This window comes from Cyprinus carpio, chromosome B2 (genome assembly GCF_018340385.1).
Source record: "Cyprinus carpio isolate SPL01 chromosome B2, ASM1834038v1, whole genome shotgun sequence".
NCBI classification, from domain to species: domain Eukaryota; kingdom Metazoa; phylum Chordata; class Actinopteri; order Cypriniformes; family Cyprinidae; genus Cyprinus; species Cyprinus carpio.
The window spans coordinates 10,249,552-10,273,390 of NC_056598.1; the positions used below are offsets into that span (position 1 = coordinate 10,249,552).

Genomic DNA, 23,839 nt, shown 5'->3' on the forward strand with positions numbered 1-23,839 from the left:
GTAAATAATAATCTACATGAAGGAACTTGACCTCCTCTGACATCTTTGTAGCACTACAATATGGTTCTGTTTTATCCAGTACCAGGTAAAGTTTAAGAAAATGGACATAAATCAATGAACAGACCATTATCGCTAAAAAGGAATGTGTTATTCCAATGTTAAAATACTTTGTCCAAAGCCAGTTTAGTGTGCAGTGAAAACTACGATATAAGTAAGCCATTCATCTAGAAGTAGACTGACTTCCTGAAAAATATAAACACTGTGGCTCTGTAACACTTTCAGCAATGCTCAGTTTATTCTAGCGGTCCAGCTTGTCAACAACTGGCTTAACCAGTGCCATTTGGGGAAAAACTACCTGTTGGCTGAAGGGACAGTAAATGTGCTTTAGAAACCTAAATTGGGGAAAGTTATTATTTTTACAATTCCATTTGGATTCTTATAAATACCAGTTAATTCCAGTTCCAGTTCACTCTAAAAAAAATAAAGGTTCTGAAAAGGGGTTTTCACAGTGATGCATTGCATAACCATTTTGGGTTCCACAAAAGATCTTTGAGTGAAAAGTTTTAAAAGAACCATTTTTTTCTTAGTGTGAAGAACATTTTTAACTTTAACTTAAGTTAGTGTTTAAAGTTGCTGTTTGAGCATAAAAACATCTGCAAGGTTACAAAGTTACAAAGAAACAACGGCTCATTCGGACTACAGCAAGCCTTTTCTGGATATTGTGAAGTCTGGATAGAGTGATGTAACTCATTTCGATTGTGTACATGATGCAACCATAAAATATGGTTTAGATACAAATATAAAGAACCAAGGCCTGGTTGAGCTGTGCTTGAGAAGGCGAAGCAGAAGAGTTGCTTAGTAAAGTGTCGAAGAGATACTGTTTCTTCCACCCCAGTTCCAAAACCCCTACCTCTTCCCCCTCCTCTTGTTCATAAACATTCTCAGGCTCTGATTCAGGCTTGAATTGGTTGGGCAAAATTGACAGCATCATTAATATTTACCGCTGAGCAGATAAAACTCATAGTTATGGTAAGGGGCGTGTCATTTCGGGAACATGCACTATGCAGTTCGTCAATCACAAAGCAACTGGATCAGCTAACCAGTCAGAGCACCTTTCGAGTTTCAGAAGAAGGGGATTCATCAAAACAGGACAGGACAGCATTCAAGACAGTTTGGGAAGGGAGGTTCTGCAATAAAGTAAATTATGTGAAAGATAATGGCAAAAAAAATCAAGCATGATGAAAACCTATTCTTAGTACACCCCAAAAACTAAATCAAGAGTTCCTATAAGGGCATAATAGGACCCTTTAATAATCTAAAGAACTTTTTCCACTATAATGAACCTTTTAGGCAATGGAAGCATCGATGCCAATAAAGAACCTTTATCCATGTATCTATTATTGGTGCATCTACAATATCGAAACAAGAAGGTCGTTATCAGTGCAGCACAGATATGACAACTATGGTATAAGGACTGACTTGTTTTATTAGTACCTTATTGAGTAAAATCTTAATGATAAAACACATAAGACATTTTGAAACAACATTAGACCCCAACTTCATTGTATGGCCACAAAAACACTGAGAATGTTCTTAAAAATCTTTCTGGAAACTTTTCTGAAAAAAAAGTTATAGTTTTGAAATGACATAGAAACTCTATCATCATTTACTGCTTTTGAGGTAAAATATGGACCCTTTAGAAGTTTATAGGTAAAAAGGTTGAAAGTATTGTCCCAGTATCACAGACAAGCTAAAGGTACTGTACATCTTTTGACAACATATCCTGAGCAATTAGTTGGTGACCACTTTTATCCACCATCACATAACAAGTAGGTTTTGCTCATTAAGGTTGCCATTTTTTCTTAATTGCATTTCTTAATAAGATTTTTAAGGTTATAAAGTCAGCTTGCCATATAGAAAGATTTCAGTGTCTTAAACATGTTCTAGACATCTCTCCATGCTCCCTCAATGAGATCATGTGTAGAGAAGTCTGGACATAAGAATGTCCGGATGATCTAACTGCACATTTTATAGTTTGCCCATTTCATTCTTTAAGGGCAGATAAGAAAAGCAAGGACGAGTTTAATGACCTCAGCAGCACCCAGCTGATTCCCGTCCAGGGCTCTGCAGAAAGAATGAGAGGAATGCATTGGAGCGTAGAAACAAACAATTGCACTTTGTTCCCTGCTGCTATAAAGAGGCTTATATTCAGCCCACAGAGAAAGATTCCTCTTGCCACCCTCAAAGGAAGCAGCTCACTGCCTAGTAAACCAAAGTGCATAGCTCCTCCACCACATGGCATTATCAAAGAGTGCAAAAATATGTGCTGGGATCTACTAAGTATTTAAAAATGCATTCAAATGTAATGCATTAAATACATACAATGAGTTAAATACACCTATTTAATAAACAAGCTTCTGAATTTAAAGTCAAAAATGCCATGCAACTGTCATGATATCCATGAAGAAAAACCTGCATTAAAAACAAATAAAAGAAAAAGAAATTAGTAAAAATGTATAAGAAGTCTGGCATAAACTATTTTTATTATACTGCTTTTTTTAACTTGTATATGCCAAATCAAAGTCATGTGGTGTGAACAACAAAGCCATATGGTGTGACCAATATACAGAACCATGCAATCAATCAGTCAATCAATCAACAAAAAATTATATAGAGAGGCAGACAAAGTCTCTTGAAATATCAGATAATTTCAACTTTTAATGGCAAATCAATGTTAGTTCAGGTTGTTAAATATAATGTGTAAAAAAAACTTATTTAGGCATGCCTGCTCACATGTATTCTAGGTGTGGGGAAAATATGGTATTAATTTTTACTTCATGGTTACACCACATGACATTTTTAGATAAGTTACATTTAAGCTTTTAAAAATCATAAACGTTTTTTCGAATCAGAAATTTGGAAAATTTTAATTTTATAATTTTTTTATCAAGACACTCTTAGCAAAATGAAGCATTCCCCAAATCCATGCAGAAAGCATAAATAAAGCATAATCTCATTTATTAGTAAAAACGACCCACAAGAAAAATACTGCTGATATGTCAGAAGGTCACGACTACTTACAGTCTGGGTTGTTTGAAATGTCATACAGTTCAAAACCTCGAGGCTGAAGTGTTTCCAGAGAAGTATTTAACATGGCAACTGGCTTGTTTAGCATGCACTGGGAATTGACGTGAACTCAACAGTTGATGGCTTGACAGCTAATTTAGCCGCTGCATCAAACACTGAACATCACAAGACTTCGGTATAGTTACAGAAGCTTAGACTCCAGCTCTAATGTTACAGCATAACCATGATGCTTTAGAAGTGTCTCAGCACAGGCAGCCACTCCCTGGCTTTCTGTCCGTCTAATGTGGTCTGGCAAGCATATTGTGCTCATGTCTCGCTCTGACTTTTATTAAACGGGGCTTTTGTATTTTGATGAAGGTTCCCCTCGAAAACCACCCCACCCACCGCCTGTTAACATCACCTCAAGATCAAAAGGGGCTAGCTGCGGTTCACCTTATTAGCTGCAAACGTTTTGTGAGGGTGAACGTGTGTGTCATGCACCCATTAAATTAATCTTAAAAAAGGACAAAGGTAGGACTGCGGACTATTTTATTTGACTAGGTCAAATAAAAAAGGGTTTTGCTTTATTAAAAAAAGTTTATTGACAATCAACACACATTGGGGATATTTACAGAAAAACCATGTCTAGACGTTGCATTGAGTGCATCCAAAATATTGAGACTCCAGCAGAAGAATATATTCCAGCAGTGCAAACCACAAGCTGAACCACCCAAATTATTGCAGCCGGGCCATTTGAATAACACTTCCCTGTGCTGAGATCATAAATAATTCAACACGTGTACTTGCTAGCCTAACATCTCTTTAAAACCTGCCAAAACTGAAACTCAGGATTGAAGATGAACCAGGCAGCTTCAACTTCTATCATAATGGCACACTATGATCTGAACCACTCCTTTATTAATTTATTACGTTAATTTGAAGTTGCTAACACACAAGCTTCCACAGCGATGCGAAAGGAGCTTGTTACTGCTGATAGTCTTCACAGGAGCGCGCTCTCATCCTGCAGCTGACGAGAGACACTTGTCAAGGGTTGGTTGTGGAAGTTTAAAGGGAAAGTCGAATTGAGGGCCGACAGCATGATATGGAAATACCGCCTGCGAGCTTTTATCACCTCAGTGTCACGCGGGAAGCATTTGTCACCACTTCAAAACCAATCCGACGTTTTCAGGTAATGACTGGGAAATGTCAGGAGCTGAAGGAAGTCAGGTGGCATTGAAACAAACTGAGCTGAGTCTACAAGCTTCAAGATTTGTCAAAGTCAAAGAAAAAATTTACACTACACTATTTTCTTTTAGGGTAAATCTCACACCAATTTGTAAGAATGTGTGGTTCACATTTAACCTTTAAATCAAATATATATTATGTTGCTATGTAAATTGCCAAATAATGAAGCCTATTTTAGGACAATTAGCACATTCATATCACTAATATAAGAAAAACGTCTTTAAATTGCCTTCAAGGGTTTGTACTACTATATAATATACATATGCTATATTATACATACATACATATTGTGTGTGTGTGATATATATATATAAAAACAAATGTTTAATAACTAATGTTTCTAAAGCAGCAATTATACATATATATACATACATAAAAATATTTGTGTGTGTGTGTGTGTGTGTTAATCTACTGTATATGGGTCACCTGATTAGAAGTTGTCATTATTTGAGCTTCTGAACCGTTGGTCATTCTCCAGACAGGTAAAAACTGCAACTGTCTTGCGATCATGTGGCTATCTGTCTGTGGATGTGTTGAGGTGATCCCTTGGGTGATGCTTGCCAGGTCATCAGATGTCTGACAGGCGACTAATGTCCCGCAGGCCATTTGCTCCCCAGCACAGCTTGCATGTCACCCAGCGACAACAGAGCATCATTGATTTCACACAACCTGTCAATCTAAGCACTTGCCATCAGTTCCACTAAAAACAAATCAAAATGTGGTTTATCTGCATCATTATTGTTGAGCCCTGCTGTTCAAATGGGCTGTTCTTTGCCAGAATAAATTGTAAAGTGGCCAGATTATATAAATTACCTATGGCCCATTTGCACGTTATGCATGAAACAAACACAGAGCAGATGCAGAGATTGAGTTCGTGTGGAGCAGCATTTACTGTGAACCAAGCCAGACTGAGACACTAAAAACACTGGATCATGAGCTGCTCACGTGTAAAATAACACTGTGCCACACTTCACTCTGAAACACAGTGCATATATTCATTTAATTAAATAGGATTTGATAATTGTATTAAGCTACATTGCATTTTTGTTTTTATTTTGATTAACTGTGCAGCCCAAAGTCTACATAGTTTGTGACTATTTTGCTTTCTCAGATTATTCTCAGTTTGATAATCAGCAGAACAGCAAGTGCTACAATTTCCACTCTCAATTACCAATGGCTCTTGATTACTCTCAAATCCCTCCAAATCAAAGACTTTTCTGTAGCTTATCTTTAGAGTGACCATTCAGTGCGCCTTATCAACCACACAAAGTTGCAACAACAGTAGCTGGACTACAAATGACCTTTGCCCTACTGAACTGTTCTCTACATAGTCTGGGTCACGCTGGGCATTACCGTGTCAGGCCAAACCGTTTACAATCTGATAAGGTAGCGAGGAACAGATATTAATCTCAACATTCAGGGTTTTTGATAGTTTCACTCATTCATTGTCCACACCATGCAGGATATGGGATTGAAAAGGCACGCTAACCCATGCTTTTGCACGATGACATTTAGCTAGCGTCCTGGGAGCAGCAACACATCTATATTTAGATGCTCTCACATAGCTCTGAATATTTCAAGGCCTGTGTAGTCACCTGATATGCGGAGCCGGTGGGATAAGGTAGTATGTGGTGAAGAGACAGAAACAGACAGCATGACGCATCTTGTTTGAGGGATGGTCATTTAGTGTCAGAGATTAGCCAGCTCATGCATCATTCAGCAACATGTGTTCAGGCCTGGTTGTGGCCACAGGGAAAGGAGTTTAATTTTGTCAGAGTGCCGTCATTAGATACAAGAACATGTGAGTGTAAGTGTGGGGTAGAACAGATGGATATGAACAAGTGAAAATGTGACACGTAACGAGCAAATGCCTCACCATGCAGTTACTTTCAGCAGATAATAGAAGAATGTCATCTTCTTTATGCTCATATGCAGTGCTAGTCCTCTCTATGCACAAAGTATGCAAGTTGCAAAGTGCCCCCGAACCACCAGGGGGCCCCCTTACTCTCAAAGATGATTTAATGACATGGGTTATGCGATTAATAGAATTTCTGTTTTGTTTTTGATTTTGGTTTCCAATGATTATGAAAATGCAATACTGCATTCCGCCCCTTTTCTTAAAGAAATGTGCTGTCGCCAATCCTGCATAACATCCAAATCAGTCAAATCATGTAACGTGATTGTCATAATCATACTGGAATAAAAAGGTGGACGACGCATTTCTACTTCCTTCAACTTTTGAAAAGTGATGCCAAAACATTCTCAATAATGGCCACTGTCATCTTTTGCCAATGACATAATTTGAAGCCTGCGCAGTAACGAAGCATTTGTAGCCCAGGTCAGTGCAGTAGTGATTCATTTGCAGGCCGATTCTGCGCAGTAATGAATCATTTGGAGCCCAGAGTCAGTGCAGTAGTGATTCATTTGGAGCCCCAGTCTGTGCAGTAGTGATTCATTTGCAGGCCGAGTCTGCACAGTATTAAATCATTTGGAGCATGAGTCTGTGCAGTAGTGATTCATTAGGACCCCAAGTCTGCACAGTAGTTATTCATTAGCACAAAGTAGTGATTCATAAGCCCGAATCTGTGCAATAGTGAATCATTTGCAGCCTGAGTTTGCACAGTAAGGAATCATTTGGAACCTGAGTCTGCGCAGTAGTGATTAATTTGGAGCCCCAGTCTGTGCAGTAGTGATTCATTTGCAGGCCGATTCTGTGCAGTAATGAATCATTTGGAACCCGAGTCTGCGCAGTAGTGATTCATTTGGAGCCCCAGTCTGCGCAGTAGTTATTCATTAGCACAAAGTAGTGATTCATAAGCCCGAATCTGTGCAATAGTGAATCATTTGCAGCCTGAGTTTGCACAGTAAGGAATCATTTGGAAGTCTGCACAGTAGTGATCATGAGCTGGAGTCACGGTATCAAAGTCCCGTCCAAACTCCTGCAGACTGATGCAACATGATGCAACACCCCATTTTTATAGCACCAAATAACTAACTACAATCAAACTTATTAGATAAACATACATAACTACGTATAATGATGGAAAACATCTCTGGCTGTAATTAAATTTTTTTGTTTGACTCACATCCCATTCGTTTACATGGACAGGGTGGGGTTTATGACCTATAGTGCAGTGAGCCACCAGAGAGCGAATATTGACTTAACTTTTCAGAACATATAAAGCACACTTGGTTGCATCTGAAATCGCATACTCTCTCAAGTAGGTACTTTTTTTGAATAAGTAATTACTTCACAGCCACAAAAAGAGCATGTTCTATATAGTATGAATGTGTGTAGTATGTGTGTAAAATGTGTACGAATGTAATCTGGACGTACAACCTTCTCCATGTTGTCACTGTCAAATGACAGCGTCAGTTGCGTCGCATCATTCATAAATCCTCTCCCGTGGCCTCATGGGATAGTAGTGTGTCCATCGTATGCACACTTCAGAATCATGCTGGAAGTAGTAGGGTATCTGGGTACTTCTTGCCTACTCTATGACTTATGTGAATTTGGAAATGCTTCTTTTGTCACATACTGTTTTTTGCCAACTAGAATTATGCGATTTCAGATGCACCCAGTCTCCTGCCAGATGTCAGCATGAGGCTCAACTCCCATAGGAGCAAAATGATAACACTTGCTTTGGTCCCCTCATTCCAGACCAGTGGACACGTACAAAAAAAAAAAAAAGAGTTAAAAGCGTACTAAGCTGCAACAAACTGTATGTATTTGTGAGTTTTCACTTAAACACAGTCAGTTATGTCTTCAGTGAACATAAAAAGTTGGGAAAGTCATAGAATGCATGTCAGTATATTAGATCTGTGCATTCTGTCTTAAAGTGACAGCAGTCTAATAAACCTGCTGCTGTCTGTTATTTAATGTTATTAATGTAGCATTTGGGTAATTTTGCAATATGAAATCAAGCTGGTTGATACACCAGTCATAGTAAAGTTCTTTGCCAATGAGCCAACTCTCAATATTTCAGCCAAACAGATTTCCATATTGCCAGTCTGTTATGATTTTTGGACATGGTGAAGTGTGTGCACAGTGCTGACATGTTTACCTGTCGTAGCTAATCCACATTGTGTGCATCAAATAGACACTGAAGCAATTCAAATGCGTTCATTCAGTTGCCAAAATTTGAGTGCATCTCTAATTATGGGTCACTTGCATTGTGGTTAAATAAGCCTATCAAAAGTGACTGTGATCCACATAGAATTTGCATCAAAGCACCAAATACAAATACTCTGTTTGCACAGACTTTAACACTGACCTTTTTATTGACACACAGAGGTGGCCTAAATGTATTTACAGATGAATCACAATCACAAGACACAATGAATCACATGCTCATATATCAATTATTATTTTGTGTGCATTTGAGGAGCCTCTGTCAATCCAACTGTTTTCCTGTGATGCAACAGACAGGAGCTTACTGAGAGTGGTTTCAAATATGCAGTACTGCTCAAAAATGTTTGTTTTAAGATGGTTATTTATATCCTTTGCTTTAGTGTGCCAGTAGGAAATATCAATTTTAGATTTCCAAACAGATCTCTGTGTGGACCATCTGTTGTTTCATGTCACCGAAAGTTTAAATATTTCTTATTTTGCTGAAATCTTTGACGCCCTGATTAATATATAATGTGTTTGAAACTCTAAGGACCAATAATCTTTGGCTTGAGAGTTTTTCAACCATTATGCATGTCAATTGTTGATGATGAACTTTTGTGTGAGTCTGGCACAAACCAAAACACTGCAGATGGCATGATCCAGAAAGACACATTAATCATGATGCACTTTTCAGCTGTTCTGAGGGAGGTTAAATTCCCTTAAATTCTGTGGTGTCTGTCATTATTTGAAAGGCAAAATGTGATTGAAATGTATTATATTTTACAGTTCCTTCAGATAATTGCGATTAGATCAAAAACCATTAGACGAGTAAACAATACTCATGACTGGCCTAGTTGGATCATTGTAATTTTTCTTCGCCAACCTGATGGTTTGCAAACTGGGGTCCAGCGCTATAGGGGTCCACAGAAAATTTAAGACAAAAAGATTTTACATCATGTATTTTATTTAATGTGTTGACTTAAAACATTTATTAAATATCTTTAACACAATCATTTTAATTTAATTAGCAAATAGTTACACAATGAAATTGCATTAAATTAAATTATTGTGATAAATGCTTTAAAAATAAATCTGAATTATAGTGTGTGTGTGTTTGTGTTTTCCCAGTATTTCATTTTTAATTTTTTTAAGTTATGCTTTTATTTTTTTTAAGTGAAGTTATGGGCTATTTGAAGCAGTTATATATAGATGCTTTAATAAACCATAAAACCTTTCTGAAACCTTTATTTAATAAGGGTGTTAATGTTTATTACTGACTGACTGACTGCACGTTCACATGCTCTAATTAATTTGAATGCATTCACATGCACACACACACACACACACACACACACAGATTTAATGACACATGCACACACACACACACACACACAGTTTCACACAGTGCTTAAACAGCCACACAAGTTCAGCCAGTTGACCTGGCTGGAGTGATTGTCCATGCACATTCCCACCCATGGAAGGCCTCTCAGGAAAGCAACACCCAGGTCATCTGCTTTATTTATTTACATTCCTCCGATCAACAGGATCCTCCAGAGACAGGGCACAGAAATATGCTGTGGAAGGGTGTGGAGCACCTCTGGGACAACACAGGACAGCGCCTCCACCAACACCCGCCTATTATCACACATTCACACCATTGTGCTCTCAGAAAAGCTCACTTTGTACGAGAACAATGCATTACAGTAACCACCTTCACAAGATTACTCTGTGATAGCTTGCTATTAATCCATATTTATAGATTTTGTTCTCTGTCCACCCTGCATGACAGGTGCAGGAGAAGCAACGTAAAGGGTTAGTTCACCCAAAAATGAAAATTAGCACATAAATTACTCACCCTCAAGTCATCCTAGGTGTATATGACATTCTTCTCTCAGACGAATCCAGTCGGAGTTAGATTAAAAAGTCTCTTTGATATTTCAAGCTGTTTAATGGCACTCAGCGGGTGTTGCAATGCATCAGTCCAAAAGAACAGAAATAAAAAGTGCACATCCATAAAAAAAAATGTCTCACACAGCTCCGGGGGGTGAACAAAGTCCTCCTGTAGCGAATTGTTTTGTTTTTGTAAGAAACATATCAATATTTAAAACATTATAATCACTTTAATCTAGCTTTCGCCAACAGTTGTACACAGAACTGTACAGTAAATAACGACTGCTATGTTCATTATTACATCCAACAACAGAACACCTCAATCGCTTAAGAGACATTCTCGTCTACATCTACTCCGGCGTCGAAACAGTGGCGGACTGATGGCAGATCACTCAGGTAAAACACTAGTGTCAATCAACATTCATGGGAGGGCCTGGGTCTGTGTGACGTCACCACCCAATGCCAACACACATTTCAGTTCAAAAAACTTGTAAAAGTGTTTTTTTTCAAATGTCGCATCTGATGACCCCTTTAAAGGGCAATTTTTCTATGCATATTAGATATGCATAATCTTTTATGTTAAATTATTTATTTTAATCAATAAATTCACTTAGATTAAAAGGACACTATAGAGGTGTTACCAATCAAACTAATTTAGTATCAATATTGGCAAAACAGAGCAAAAACAGACAAAACTGACAATATTATATCTGAAATGTTTGTTGTATTCTGCTGATATTCAGGAAAAACAGCACTCATGCATGCACTATATTGCTTAACTATATCACATAGTATAAATATAAAGGACAAAACATTTTTTTTTTTTGTGAACTCTCTGGGAGTACACAAAATTATTCTAGTTGATTCAAATTGCACATCCCTTCTTAGAGATTTAACAGGTATGAGCTGCATTCTTAATGTTGCCACAAGGGGTGCTATTGAGAGCACATTATTGCATAATCACATAGTCTTTTTAGGGTCAGTTTTCTCTATCAGGACAACTAATATCATGTCGAAGCAAATGTCTGAAAAAATCTTTCAGAGCAAGTTAAATCAGAAAAATTGTTGAAATGTTTAGAGATTTTGTTTTTGTTAGTGAAGTGGTTGTTTTGTACAGAAGCTGTTTCTGTCATCAAATAAAAAAAAAAGGTAATTGCAACTTTTCATCTCACAATTTGGACTTTGTTTCTCACAGTTCTACAAAAAAGTCAGAACTGCGAAAAATATACACAGAATTGCGAGTTATAAACTATATCTCACAATTATGACTTTTTTCTCTGACTTTTTAGTTAACATTTCACAATTCTGTTTTTGGATTCTGCCACAGAACAAAAAAATAAATAAAAAAAGGTAATTGCAACTTTTATCTCACAATATTTTTCCCTTAAGAATTTGCAAGAAAAAAAGTGTAAAGAAAAAGAAAATTGTAAGATATAAACTGAAAGAATAGCAACAGTCTGACCTGTGGACCGTATTGGCTTTAACTGCATAAACAAAAATATTCTTAAAAATATCATTTTTTGTTCCGTAAAATTGGAATGAGTGTGAACATTTGATGAATTTTTGTGGTTGGATGAACTATCACTTTTATATATAGGCTATAAAATGGGTCTTTGTACTTGCAATATTTTCATGTATGTTTGTGTACTGACAGAGTATGTTTTTAGCCTTCGAGCATCTCTGTGTGTATCTAACATATTGCAATCACAAGACTGTTCAGTAGAACCATAACTGGATGTCAGCAGCATAGGTCAATATTAGGACATGACTTGCTAAAGGGACAGGGCACCAGAAGCAAAACATGTTTACTGTTGAGGTGGAATGCTTTAAATATTTTAAATTGTCCTTGAAGAATTAGTCTGAGTATTTGTTCATAGAGGACAACAACATTTCTGCTGCAAATTGTCAGGTGTAAATCTGAAGCATCTGAAGTGCAGAGTTCATCTAGGCCCGGTATTACATAGGTGACATAGAAAGCATGAAAGAGACACAGATTATTGTTTGTGTCTTGCGACAGACGTTATGCTGAACGCCTGCTTTATTCCCTTTGGCTAGGCCAGTAGGAAATGTTTCGGAGATTACCAGCACTCTGCTGATGAGTGTAAACATGGGGCAGATGGTGAGTGACTGCAGCTCCGGTAAGAGGAGCCTACGAGGGGGAAACTTGGCTGGATCGTGAATGTTAGGCTAGACTGAGATTGTGAAAACTCTCACATAGGAGTAAAGTATACATTTACTCATGAGGAAAGAACAGACACTGTCTTGTTTATATGTCATTTTTGTTTTGTTTGCCACTGGAAAGATTCTTAATTTTTCTCTTATTTTTTCTGTTGACTGATTTTAAAGTCGCTATGAAATAGAAACAACAATAGATTTACCTCACAATATGGAAGAAATTTTTTTGGTATTGTGACATACATCCAGGTAAACCCTTTTCATAAATTGTGTTGATGCATTATTAGTTATTAATATTATAATCTATCTATCTATCTATCAATCATATATATATATATATATATATATATATATATATATATATATATATATATATATATATATATACATATATTGTATACATTTATAAGACTGTACTTTGTGCTATATCACTTTAGCATTACATTTCACTGCTTAACGTTGCTGTACCTAGTGTTATTATCACCACGGCTGCAGAACTGACAGATTTGGATCAAATGGAAACTCTAAATTTATGTTTGTTTATAGTTTCCAAATAAGTTCAAATATGATGACCATGGTTTATTGAAAAAGATAAAAAAATGTAGGGTGAGACTTAGTTTTGTCCATCGGTTGTTGATTGGATGGAGGCGGATCTGAACATGCAAGAGGTAGGGGTTAAACAGATGAAATGACTGGAGAAGTCTGGCATACATAACCAGAGAGAAGTTATGACATTTTGATTAAACATTACAAGGTCAAAAAAGTAAAAAAAGACATATACATAACTGTATTGTTCACAGTATAACATTCATTTAGAAAATATGGTGAATTTTCCTTTCATGCCAACTTTAAACTCATATTAATGACATTAAACGTTTAAATCTCTTGCTTCTCAGGTTTTTCTTTGTAGAAAACGTTTCAGAAGAGATAATAATGTCTCAACCTTCAAGTTGTGTTTAGTTTTCCAAGAATACTAAATTCTTCAGTCAAAAGAGATTTCAAACTAGAAGTCAATGGATTATCGGTGCCGATATTAAGCATTTTTAGTGTTATCGGTATCGGTCATTTTCAAAACCGATATGCCGATAAAATAATTGAAAAGCATTTAAAAAAAGTTTTTCGTCAGAGCTCTTGTTATTCTCAATTTTGTCATTAATTTTCATTTTTATTCCAAACTATATATATCTCAGTTCAAAATATCAGTTATCGGTCTACTTGATCTGTAATAATGCGTATCGGTATCTGCCCTGAAAAACACATATCGGTCAACCCCTATTTCAAACTCCAACATTTCACATCTAATTGTTACAAGACTGACTTGGACACAAAGATATTTTAAAAATCAGTGAGGCCAATGACTTCTTTTGTGTTCCACAGAAGAAACAAGGTTATACAGGGTTGAAACAACAAGAGAGTGAGTAAATGATGACAGTTTTCATTTTTGGGTGTAATATCACTTTAAATTACACATAATTCTCCAGAGGTACAAAAGAGAAGCATTTGAGTAATTCAACTGTAACCAGAAGTCATCATTGTGATGCTAAATGCTCATTTTCCACAAACCATTTACGGTTCACTTTCAGTGTGTGGAAGGACATGACGTGAAACATGTGACGTGAAAGGCAGCCCAAGGACTTCTTCCACTCTTAACTTTCATTAGTGGCTCTCCAATTCCTGCGCATGGCTCTTGTTCCACTCTCACATCCCCTAAGCAAATAAATCAGAATGATAATCTCTCAAAGAAGCATCTGAAATGAGAACTACAGGACGTTCTCGTCAGTAATAGTTCTGATTGTTCTATTGAAAGTGAAGAGTCATACTGATGAGAAAATTGTGAAACATGAAACCACACAATGGAATCAATGGCAGGAGCCAGTTTTACATGGATAGAGGTATCCGTCAGCATTCCCATTCATCTCAACACCACTTGCTGACGTATGGCACCTGCATACTGACAATTTTTGGCATACAGTAAATGCCATGTGACTGAATACTCTGGAGCCTCAGCACAGTGACATCATGAGAAAGCTGACAACCTGATGGCACCACAAGAACACAGACATTAGCAACTACGCTTTCCTGGAAGAAAAAAAAAAGGCATTTGGTGCCATGCTGGCATGAAACTTGTTTCAATTGCGTCAGGGCCATCATATGATAGGTTTATTTTTTCCAGTGATACAGACACAAAAGGTGTCATCTCCTAAAGATAAAACTATTATTGGCATATGCTGACACATCACATTAGTACCTGTACCCTTTTTTTATCAAAGGTGCTGTATTTTTTGACTGTACTAAACATAAAAATACTAGGGATGGGCATTTCAAGCAAAAATAATATTAGAAAATCGCTGGGTATTATTTTATCATTATTTGAAAATCGCATCCCTCCCCCGCATACACACACAAATATCCATAATATTTACATTTAGTCATTTTGCAGATGCTTTTATTCAAAGCGACTTACAATCCTTCAAAGAAACTCTCTGAAATTTCAAATTTTATAAAAACTACAGCAATACCACTGTGATGCAACAATTTTTTCATGAGATATAAACCATTACTGGAATGAATGGAAGTTAAATTCATTTGAACTTATAACAGTCCAAATGTATGAAACCTACATATTCTTTTTCACAATAAAACAACTAAAATATCACTCTGGAATATTTTGTATTCATTTACTTGCAGAAACGTTCACTCTTCCCTTGAAAAACATTCTTTCCTTTTACAAATTTTGCTCTACATCCCTTTAGACTATAGTTCATTATAGCTTGTTATTTTGTCTGTTTATTGTCTCTTTGTCCGTACATATACAAATTTCAAACAAATTCAGTTCTAAAAGTGCATGTGAGATACAGAAAAGAGTAATTTGAGACAAATTCAACTAATAGATGTACAAATGATCCTCTTGACACGATTCAGGCTTGACACTGGAGAGAACATACAAACCAGCTCTCTCTTAATCCTCCATCACCTGTAGAGGTGTGCCCAAACTTCAATGGAGGAATAACTTATAAAGGGCAGTCCTCATAATCCCCCTTTTAAAGACACACAAGCGAATGTCTCCAGCTAAATGTCAGGGCTCCATTTGCAAAGTCACATTATCAGCAGACAGCAGATCTATTTGCGAGTGGCCCGATGGCACGCAAAGCTGCCTCTACAGTTGAACCTGGATCAGTGGGCTGAAGTGTATAATTTAAGAGCCAAGCAGCTGCCAACACAGCACGTCATGCGGCATTTACTGTCACGTCGCACAAATAAACACAGGTGCTCCTCACGTGGGCTATGGGCTCATTACCTCGTCAGTCTGCAGGATGCACGTCTAGCCCATTTGGCACAGAGTTCACAGAAGTGCAATGGGGAGGGGTCTCCAACAGGAATTTAGAGGAGAATAGGGTAGTTAAACCCAGGATCAAAGTGTTAAGTGTTAATTTTCAAAGGTTGTAACTCTTTAAAATAGCTATACCTACTGTTTGACCAAACATTTTGTTTTGACCATTGACAAATGGCACTTATAAACATATACACACTACAACTCAAAAGTCTCTTCTGCTCACCAAGGCACTATTTGTTTGATCAAAAATACAGTAAAAACACTAATAACATGAAATTTTATTGCAATTAAAAATAACTGTTTTCTATTAAGATGTTGTAAAATGTTATTTATTTTTGTGATGCAAAGCTGAATTTTCAGCATTCAGTATCACATGATCCTTCAGAAATCATTATAATATACTGCTTTGCTGCTCAAACGTATTATTATTATCATCAATGTTGAAAACAGTTGTGCTTCTTCATATTTTTGTAGAAACCGTGATACATTTCGAATAATTTTTATAAAAGCCTATTAAATTTTGCAAATTTTTGTCTTTACGATATCACAATTTTACTCACACACAATATGGATCTTTATAAATTAGAATATACAGCTACCTTTTCATTGTATGGATGGAGGGCATCCTTCACAAATAGATTGTCATATTTTGTTGTCAGACTCTTAGTTAACTCCAGCCTTCAGTTCCAGAAGATCCAGAAAATTTTATTGTGCAAAAACTCCACTGATTTCCTCTAGGCCTGGATGAAAGGAACCACTCTGCATGGGACGAATGAATCCCACCAGGCCAATGTATAATTGAAACAGACTGAAAAATACATAGAATATGACTCAAGGTGTTATTTTCTGCATACTGTCTATGAGCACATGGTGAATTACAGGACAAAATACAGACAGTAGCTTGTTGTTGAGATCCAGACGGGGAGGTAAACAAACACAGTGATTTGTGATGCAGCTAGATGAACATTTTTAGTGTACGGGGGAAGACAGCAGACTCAACAACATAAACCCACAAATGACACCTATTTTTAAGTCGCGTGTTAAACAGGAAACAGAAGGTAGGCTGATTTGAGAGTGCAAACATTGCTCTCGCTTGTCCAAATGTCATCATTAAGGTTAATGAGCCTGCCGCCTCCGTCACTGTTTTTAGTGCAGGGCGGAAAATATAAACCCTGGCAGGATTTATAGTATCTAGCTGCCCACGTCAGAGCAATCTAGTAAACTTGATTCTTTTTATAGAAAACCACAATAGACACTGTGATCTCAATTCTGTTGTTCCCACGAATAATTACAGAACAACATGTTTACAGTATATGATAACCTTTTTATAACACAGTCAGCTAACTTGTCATTATAGCTTACAAATAAGCAATCGTTTAGTGGATTTTCACTGTGCCTCGTTTGTTAACAAATAGTTGCACTTATTGTTTATTGACTTATTGCTGCAGAAAAATCTAGTCAAGGTTACTTAGTATATTCAAGTTTTCATAAATTGGCTTCTGAGTAAACCTGAATATATTGCGCAACCTTACCTAAATTTTTCTGAGGCAATACGTTTTCAAGATAGTTTTTAGTAATGTTAACATATTCAGATTGACAGTGTAGTTAATGGATAGTTCATCTTTACTTTCCAGCCAAGTTAGCGGTCATGTCAAATGCAACAAATGTGGGCAACAGGATATGATGTCACACTCTAGAACTTCTGTTTTTATAAATGATAAATTATGATTTTTGAGTTAATTTTGTTAATCCAGTGTGATTTCTGAAGAGCAGGGTGGCAGATGACCGATACAATATATAAATGATTTAATGATAGCACATTAAATGGTACTTACTTAAAAACAAAAATGTGCTACTTTAATATATTATATAATATATATATATATATATATATATATATATATTTATTTATTTTTTTATATTTTTTTTTAAATCATAGATTAAAAATGACCCATGGATTTGGGGAATTAACACTTCTTTTGATTATTTGTTAATTTATATATTTATAAAAAAAATTCTGTTGAGCCTCTAAATTTTAGATCTTCGATAGACCTTATTTAGCTCCACCCCTTTTCAGTGCTGCACTTGTTGTCTTTTGTTTGTATTTCCACAGTCTGAAGGTAAGATTGTACGAACTTGTGAATGAACCGCTCGTTTTAAAATCTTCCCGTTCTGACATCCGCTTCAAACATAACAATGCACTTGATAACTTTCGTTGACTCGACTGTAAGTAAATCCACTTCACTAGCTAACAACAAAGATACTACAGAACTACTGCGAGAACAGAAGTTTAAAGATGGCTGTGCTCTTGTTTCTCTGGCTTATATAGTCTACTGGTCAGCTATCTTCTGCGGGTTAGAGAACATGAACTTTTGTACACAGCAAAACACATTATGCTTGCATTCCTGTTCTGCTCATGTGTTTGAATGGAAGTGAATAAACACTTAATCTACTGCAACAGCCCATTGTTTAGAGGATATGACATTTCATATACACCTTGACATGGAACAAACACTGACGCAGGACTTTTACTGTCACTTATAAGCTTCTCTAGTCACTTCCGCACTGTGAAATGTCAAAAGCTAAATGATATTTATGCCGAAATGTGATCCATTGGGCAAGTGAGTAAAACAGGATCTCTCCAACATGAGGATTGTCAATGGTTATACAGTTTCTAACCTTAACCAACAGCATCAGTGAAATAAAATTGCATACATAGCATGAGGATGCTGCAGTGATATTACTTGAAATCAGGTGTAAAAAATAATTGCCTACATAGCATGAGGATGCTGCAGTGATATTACACACATTATAATTCATTTCAAGGACATTTCATCTGTAAAATAACAACAACAAAATGAAGTGTAAAGAGTGTGTAGAGTGTAAGTTGGCGCGTTGGCAGAAAATTTCTTAAACTTCACAAAAATTTCCACAATTTTCTGAAACTTTCCAAAAATCCTGTTTAGTTTCTGGAAATGTTCCACCTTGTGCAACCCTAGGTGGAAGGCTAAAGATTAAGCTAGATTTTTTTCATATCATTTTTCAAAAGAAAACTGCATGTCAGGTGGAGTCCAAATGTCACCATTAAGGTTAACGAGCCTAAATCTTAGTCATTTCAATAGCTAGCAGGGTTTCTTTTATTCACAGTATTTCCACTGTTGGATAATGCAAGCAGTTGCCAGAGTGGCTCAGGCATATGTTACATCTCTCTGAAGCATTCTGGTCTATTTCAGAGCCATGAATGGAAAGAAATGCGTAAATAGAGGGACTCTTTGCTGATGTTTCGGGATCAGCGAGGGTGTTATCCTTTGATATGTGTCAGTAGTTTCCACTTTCAAAAGGTCAGGACTCAAGGGGAATGTTAAACTTTTCTTCCTTGAAGATGAAATACAGCCTTTGAATTATTGATGAATACTCTCTGGACACAGTGCTTTGAATTATACACATCTACATTAAGTCTTTGTTTTAACTAGGACTAACTATAATGATGCTGCGGTCTATGGTAGTAGAACAGAGATGAGGAGACTGAATGCAACAGGGGACGTTCTGGATGACCTTACCAAGCTGCACCAAACAAGGGCCGTTTCTCAATACCAAGTATGCACAGTTCGGACTTGCGTCCTCGGTAGTTCGGACTTCACAATTGGACCCGGGAGTGTAAACTCCTGAGGACGGGAGGACGCAAGTCCAAAAATCCTGCAAATGAAACAGCAGCGTAATTCAACAGCAGCTCGCTTTGGCTACTCCGGTTATCTTCAATGTATGTATACAATTCGACGAAATATGATATCAAACACACTGCCTCTTTTCGTTTTCATTTAAACATATTTATAGCCAAAGAAATGTAGTTCAGGGAACGTATTCTATAGTCTTTGGCACAAGTCACCTCTTGATGCATCCTTGATAAAAAGGGCGGCGCAAAAACACATCCAGTCATTTGAACTGTACTTGGCTAGATGTGAACTTTGAATTGGAACAGTACTTGGGACACAACTGATGACGTTTTACGAGTCCACAAGAACGCAAGTGCAGACAAGAACGCATATTGAGAAACGGCTCATAAGTTCCCACTCATTTATATTTGTCACCGTTCAAGGGTGGAGGTTCATTATGGAAAGGTCATGTTCTGAATGACCATTTAAAAAAGCAGTATGTCTCCTGAGATCCTCCTCAAAATTGGAAAGTCTGAAACTGAGCGGCATGCTAGTTAAGATACATGTACTACATTGTTGTCACATCAACTAATTAGTGGCATGTTTGATTTGATTTTTTGTGCTTTTATTCTAATTATCAACAGTAAAGGTGAAGTGTGTAATTTTTTCACTAAATGGAATTGTTTTCTAAAATGATCCTCAAAGACTCCCACACTCTGCTTTTAGGTCATTCATCACTCTGGAAATGAAAGGTCAAGTCAAGCAAGCGCATTGCATTGTGGGATGCAGTACCATGCATAGTGTTATCTTGGGGGCATACCACACTTTTTAGTAAATGTAACGGATGATCTGAGAAAAAAATGAGCATACTGTGCACAGTATACATACTATATGCTACTGAAATAGTAGGAATAATACAGTTCTGTGATATCAGAGTTGTAAATCATTCATGTTGTCCATTTTTATGAAAAGTCTTGCATCATTATTACTGTTAAAATGGATTTATGAACAAATTTGATAGTTACCTGTATCTTAAAAGTCCATATGAGCCATATTTAACCTACTGGGACCAAACATCCTGAAAAATTCCCCCATTTTTTACTCAAATTATCAAAATGAAATCATACTTAATGTAGCTAGAAAATACAAACTTCAATTCGCTCGCTTTAAGTCATGTTATTATTCTCTTTGGCTGCTAATACTGTACTTGTACTAACCTTGCCACCAAAAACTGTATGAAATAATGAGGATGTTGTGAGTGTGAATTGTCCACAACAAGATAAATAACATGCATTTAGAAAATAGACCATGTTCAATCCACTTTATAAGGCTTCCTGCTGGTTTTAGATTAGATATGATTAGAAAGTCTTAATTTTAAAATATTACTAAAGAGGTTAATTATGAATAAAAAAAAATGAATTATAGTTAATTAAAACAATATATATGTATTGTATCTTCTGTTTTGTTGCATACCCATGTTGCGTTGGAGGTGGTTGGCATGACTGCAGAAGTTGTGAAAATTTAGGAAATATTGTGTAAGATTTACCCAGTAACTTAACCTTTGAATCTTCTTGGGTTTTGTTACGGTCTGTTTCACCAGAGATACTCAATAACAGAATCAGTCACAATCCACAGAATCTCAACATTTCTGTGCTGAACTACAACTCTCATGTCAGAATTCTGGCAGCGCTAACCTGGTATCCCAGGTACATTAGAGGTACACCTTACCCAAAAAAAAAAAATATTGGAGTTCAGCTCTGTTTGAACAATATCACACACGTCTCATCACGAGCTGAACTATTGCACTTAGGACAGGAATAGCCCGGGGCAAATTAAACAGATGATTTGGTGAGTAAATATCAGAGCCCATATAACTGGTTGCCGTATAAGTCTAAACATCCTCCTGTTTGCATGAATCAACAGCAGTTCCTGAAAGTTGTGCACAGGAGAGCCACGCCTTCAGCTCTGCTGCAGACAGCAGCTGTCATCCACCGATTTTTATGCGCATCTTGGAATCGCATCAAAAACCGCTGGATGGAAAGGCCAGCATGCGAATAAATTCTAATAATGCGCATAAAAAAACTTATCGCACATTTGAGTAGGATACACTTTTTATCCGATTAGAAAAAATGCGCATAAACTACGATGGAAATACATTTACCGACGGCTTCACCGCGGAGGCGTGAGAGGGGTGTGACAAATCGCCGCCGCTCATTGCCTGGCGCATTCTAAAGGACAGCGCTATCGGCCAATCAGAGGGCGCGCAACGCTTCGAACGCAGGAGAAGGGGCGGAGCGAGCGACCCTGCGTCTTCGGACGTGCGGTAGTAGCGTATATATTGAGTTAATTACATACCCAGCCGCCGTTCTCCTGGATCCAGGCGTGCAGCGGCCCGTTCAGATACTCGGTCATCCAGCCTGCGATGTTATCCACATGCGCCGTCATCTCCTTATTCACGCATTCGACACAAACGGTCCCTCCAAACTCGAAAAAAGCGATGATTCTGCCCCAGTTCACGCCGTCCCTGAACAGCTCGTCTATGACCGCGGTGAAGCGCTGCTGCGCCGTGATGGACGTGATATGCAGCTGTTTGGACATCTCCGCAAAGTCCGACTGATAAAGCCGCTCCAGTTCGTCCCCAGCCTCCCGTAGCACCGTGTGGAGGGCGCTGCACGGGTCGTGACGGGTGCCGCCGCGGTCCTCCTGCCTCTCCATCATCAGTCCATTCGAGACGCTGTCATCGTGTCCGTTCACTTCCCACACGTACCCCTTCTTCCAGAGCTTATGGTGGATGTACTTCACCACTATACTGCGGTTATCATACACATTCTCCTGTGCCATCTCGACCTGTATATATCTCTAAATAACCTCAGAATCTGTGCGGTCTTATGAATCCAGACGCATCATCAAATCAATGCAGAACAGCAACGCATTTTATTAACCTTTAGATGACTGCAAATTAGAACTTACTGCATGTTGCCTCACTTGAAACTGCAAGTTGCATGAATCCTCCAGTGCCTCGGTGTGGAAAAACGCCCACTTTCTGTTCCAGGCAGAAAATTCCAGGCATGCAAGAGAGGATTTAAGCATCTTCCTCTCTATCAGAATAAACAAACACGCCGCGAGAAAGTCTCCGGTGTTTTGAGTGGGAATCGCGCGCGACAAGTCATCGTTTATCCGCGTGAAAGAGTCCCGAGCTGCGGGAGACGGAAGAGGTTTCTCGCCGAGTGAGTTTCTTCTCTCGCGGAGCGGCTGGTGTGAGGAAAGACTTCCTCGCTGGCGTGCGCTGTCGAATTCGGTCTTTGCGCGAAAGGTTAACGCTGAACAGTTGTGTGTGTGTGTAAGTTGAGTGTTTCGTGGCGTCTGCTCGGCGCAGTCGCTCCATATGCAGACAGATCGCCTGCCCCCTTCATGGCACAGAGAGGTGTTTCCTGTGCTGCGTCACTCATTCACACTCATGCGTGTGCTCCTCCTGCAGTAATACTGTTAATAACTCACACATTTATCCTCTTATAAATAAAACCCCATTTGTTAGATCTTGTTAGTATAAACTCCCATGGAAAAATGCAAATATACTAGCAAGACTGTGTACAGTCGTGGCCAAAAGTTTTGAGAATTACATAAATATTAGTTTTCAAAAGGTTTGCTGCTAAACTGCTTTTAGATCTTTGTTTCAGTTGTTTCTGTGATGTACTGAAATATAATTACAAGCACTTCATACGTTTCAAAGGCTTTTATCGACAATTACATGACATTTTTGCATCTTTTTCAGGACCTCTGCAATTCGACTGGGCATGCTCTCAATCAACTTCTGGGCCAAATCCTGACTGATAGCAACCCATTCTTTCATAATAACTTCTTGGAGAACTGTTCTTCACCAAACTGTTGTTGGGTTGTTGGAAGAAGTTGCTGTTGGAGGGTGTTTTGGTACCATTCTTTATTCATGGCTGTGTTTTTGGGCAGAATTGTGAGTGAGCCCACTCCCTTGGATGAGAAGCAACCCCACACATGAATGGTGTCAGGATGCTTTACTGTTGGCATGACACAGCACTGATGGTAGCGCTCACCTTTTCTTCTCCGGACAAGCCTTTTTCCCAGATGCCCCAAACAATCGGAAAGGGGCTTCATCGGAGAATATGACTTTTCCCCAGTCCTCAGCAGTCCTTTCACTATACTTTCTGCAGAAGATCAATCTGTCCCTGATGTTTTTTTTGGAGAGAAGTGGCTTCTTTGCTGCCCTTCTTGACACCAGGCCATCTTCCAAAAGTCTTGGCCTCACTGTGCGTGCAGATGCGCTCGCACCTGCCTGCTGCCATTCCTGAGCAAGCTCTGCACTGGTGGCACTCTGATCCCGCAGCTGAATCC

The 23,839-nt window shown here is 37.9% G+C and overlaps 1 protein-coding gene across 1 annotated transcript in view; it reads right to left on the reverse strand.

Annotated features, from left to right (window-relative positions):
• The window catches only part of bcl2b (BCL2 apoptosis regulator b), a 40,787-nt gene extending 17,884 nt beyond the window's left edge, over nucleotides 1–22,903 (reverse strand). The window contains exon 1 of the mRNA XM_019067767.2: nucleotides 21,830–22,903. Within this exon, the coding sequence (XP_018923312.1) occupies nucleotides 21,830–22,315 (486 nt within the window). The 5' untranslated portion in view covers nucleotides 22,316–22,903. The remainder of the gene's footprint in view (nucleotides 1–21,829) is intronic.
• Between the last annotated feature and the right edge of the window lie 936 nt (nucleotides 22,904–23,839).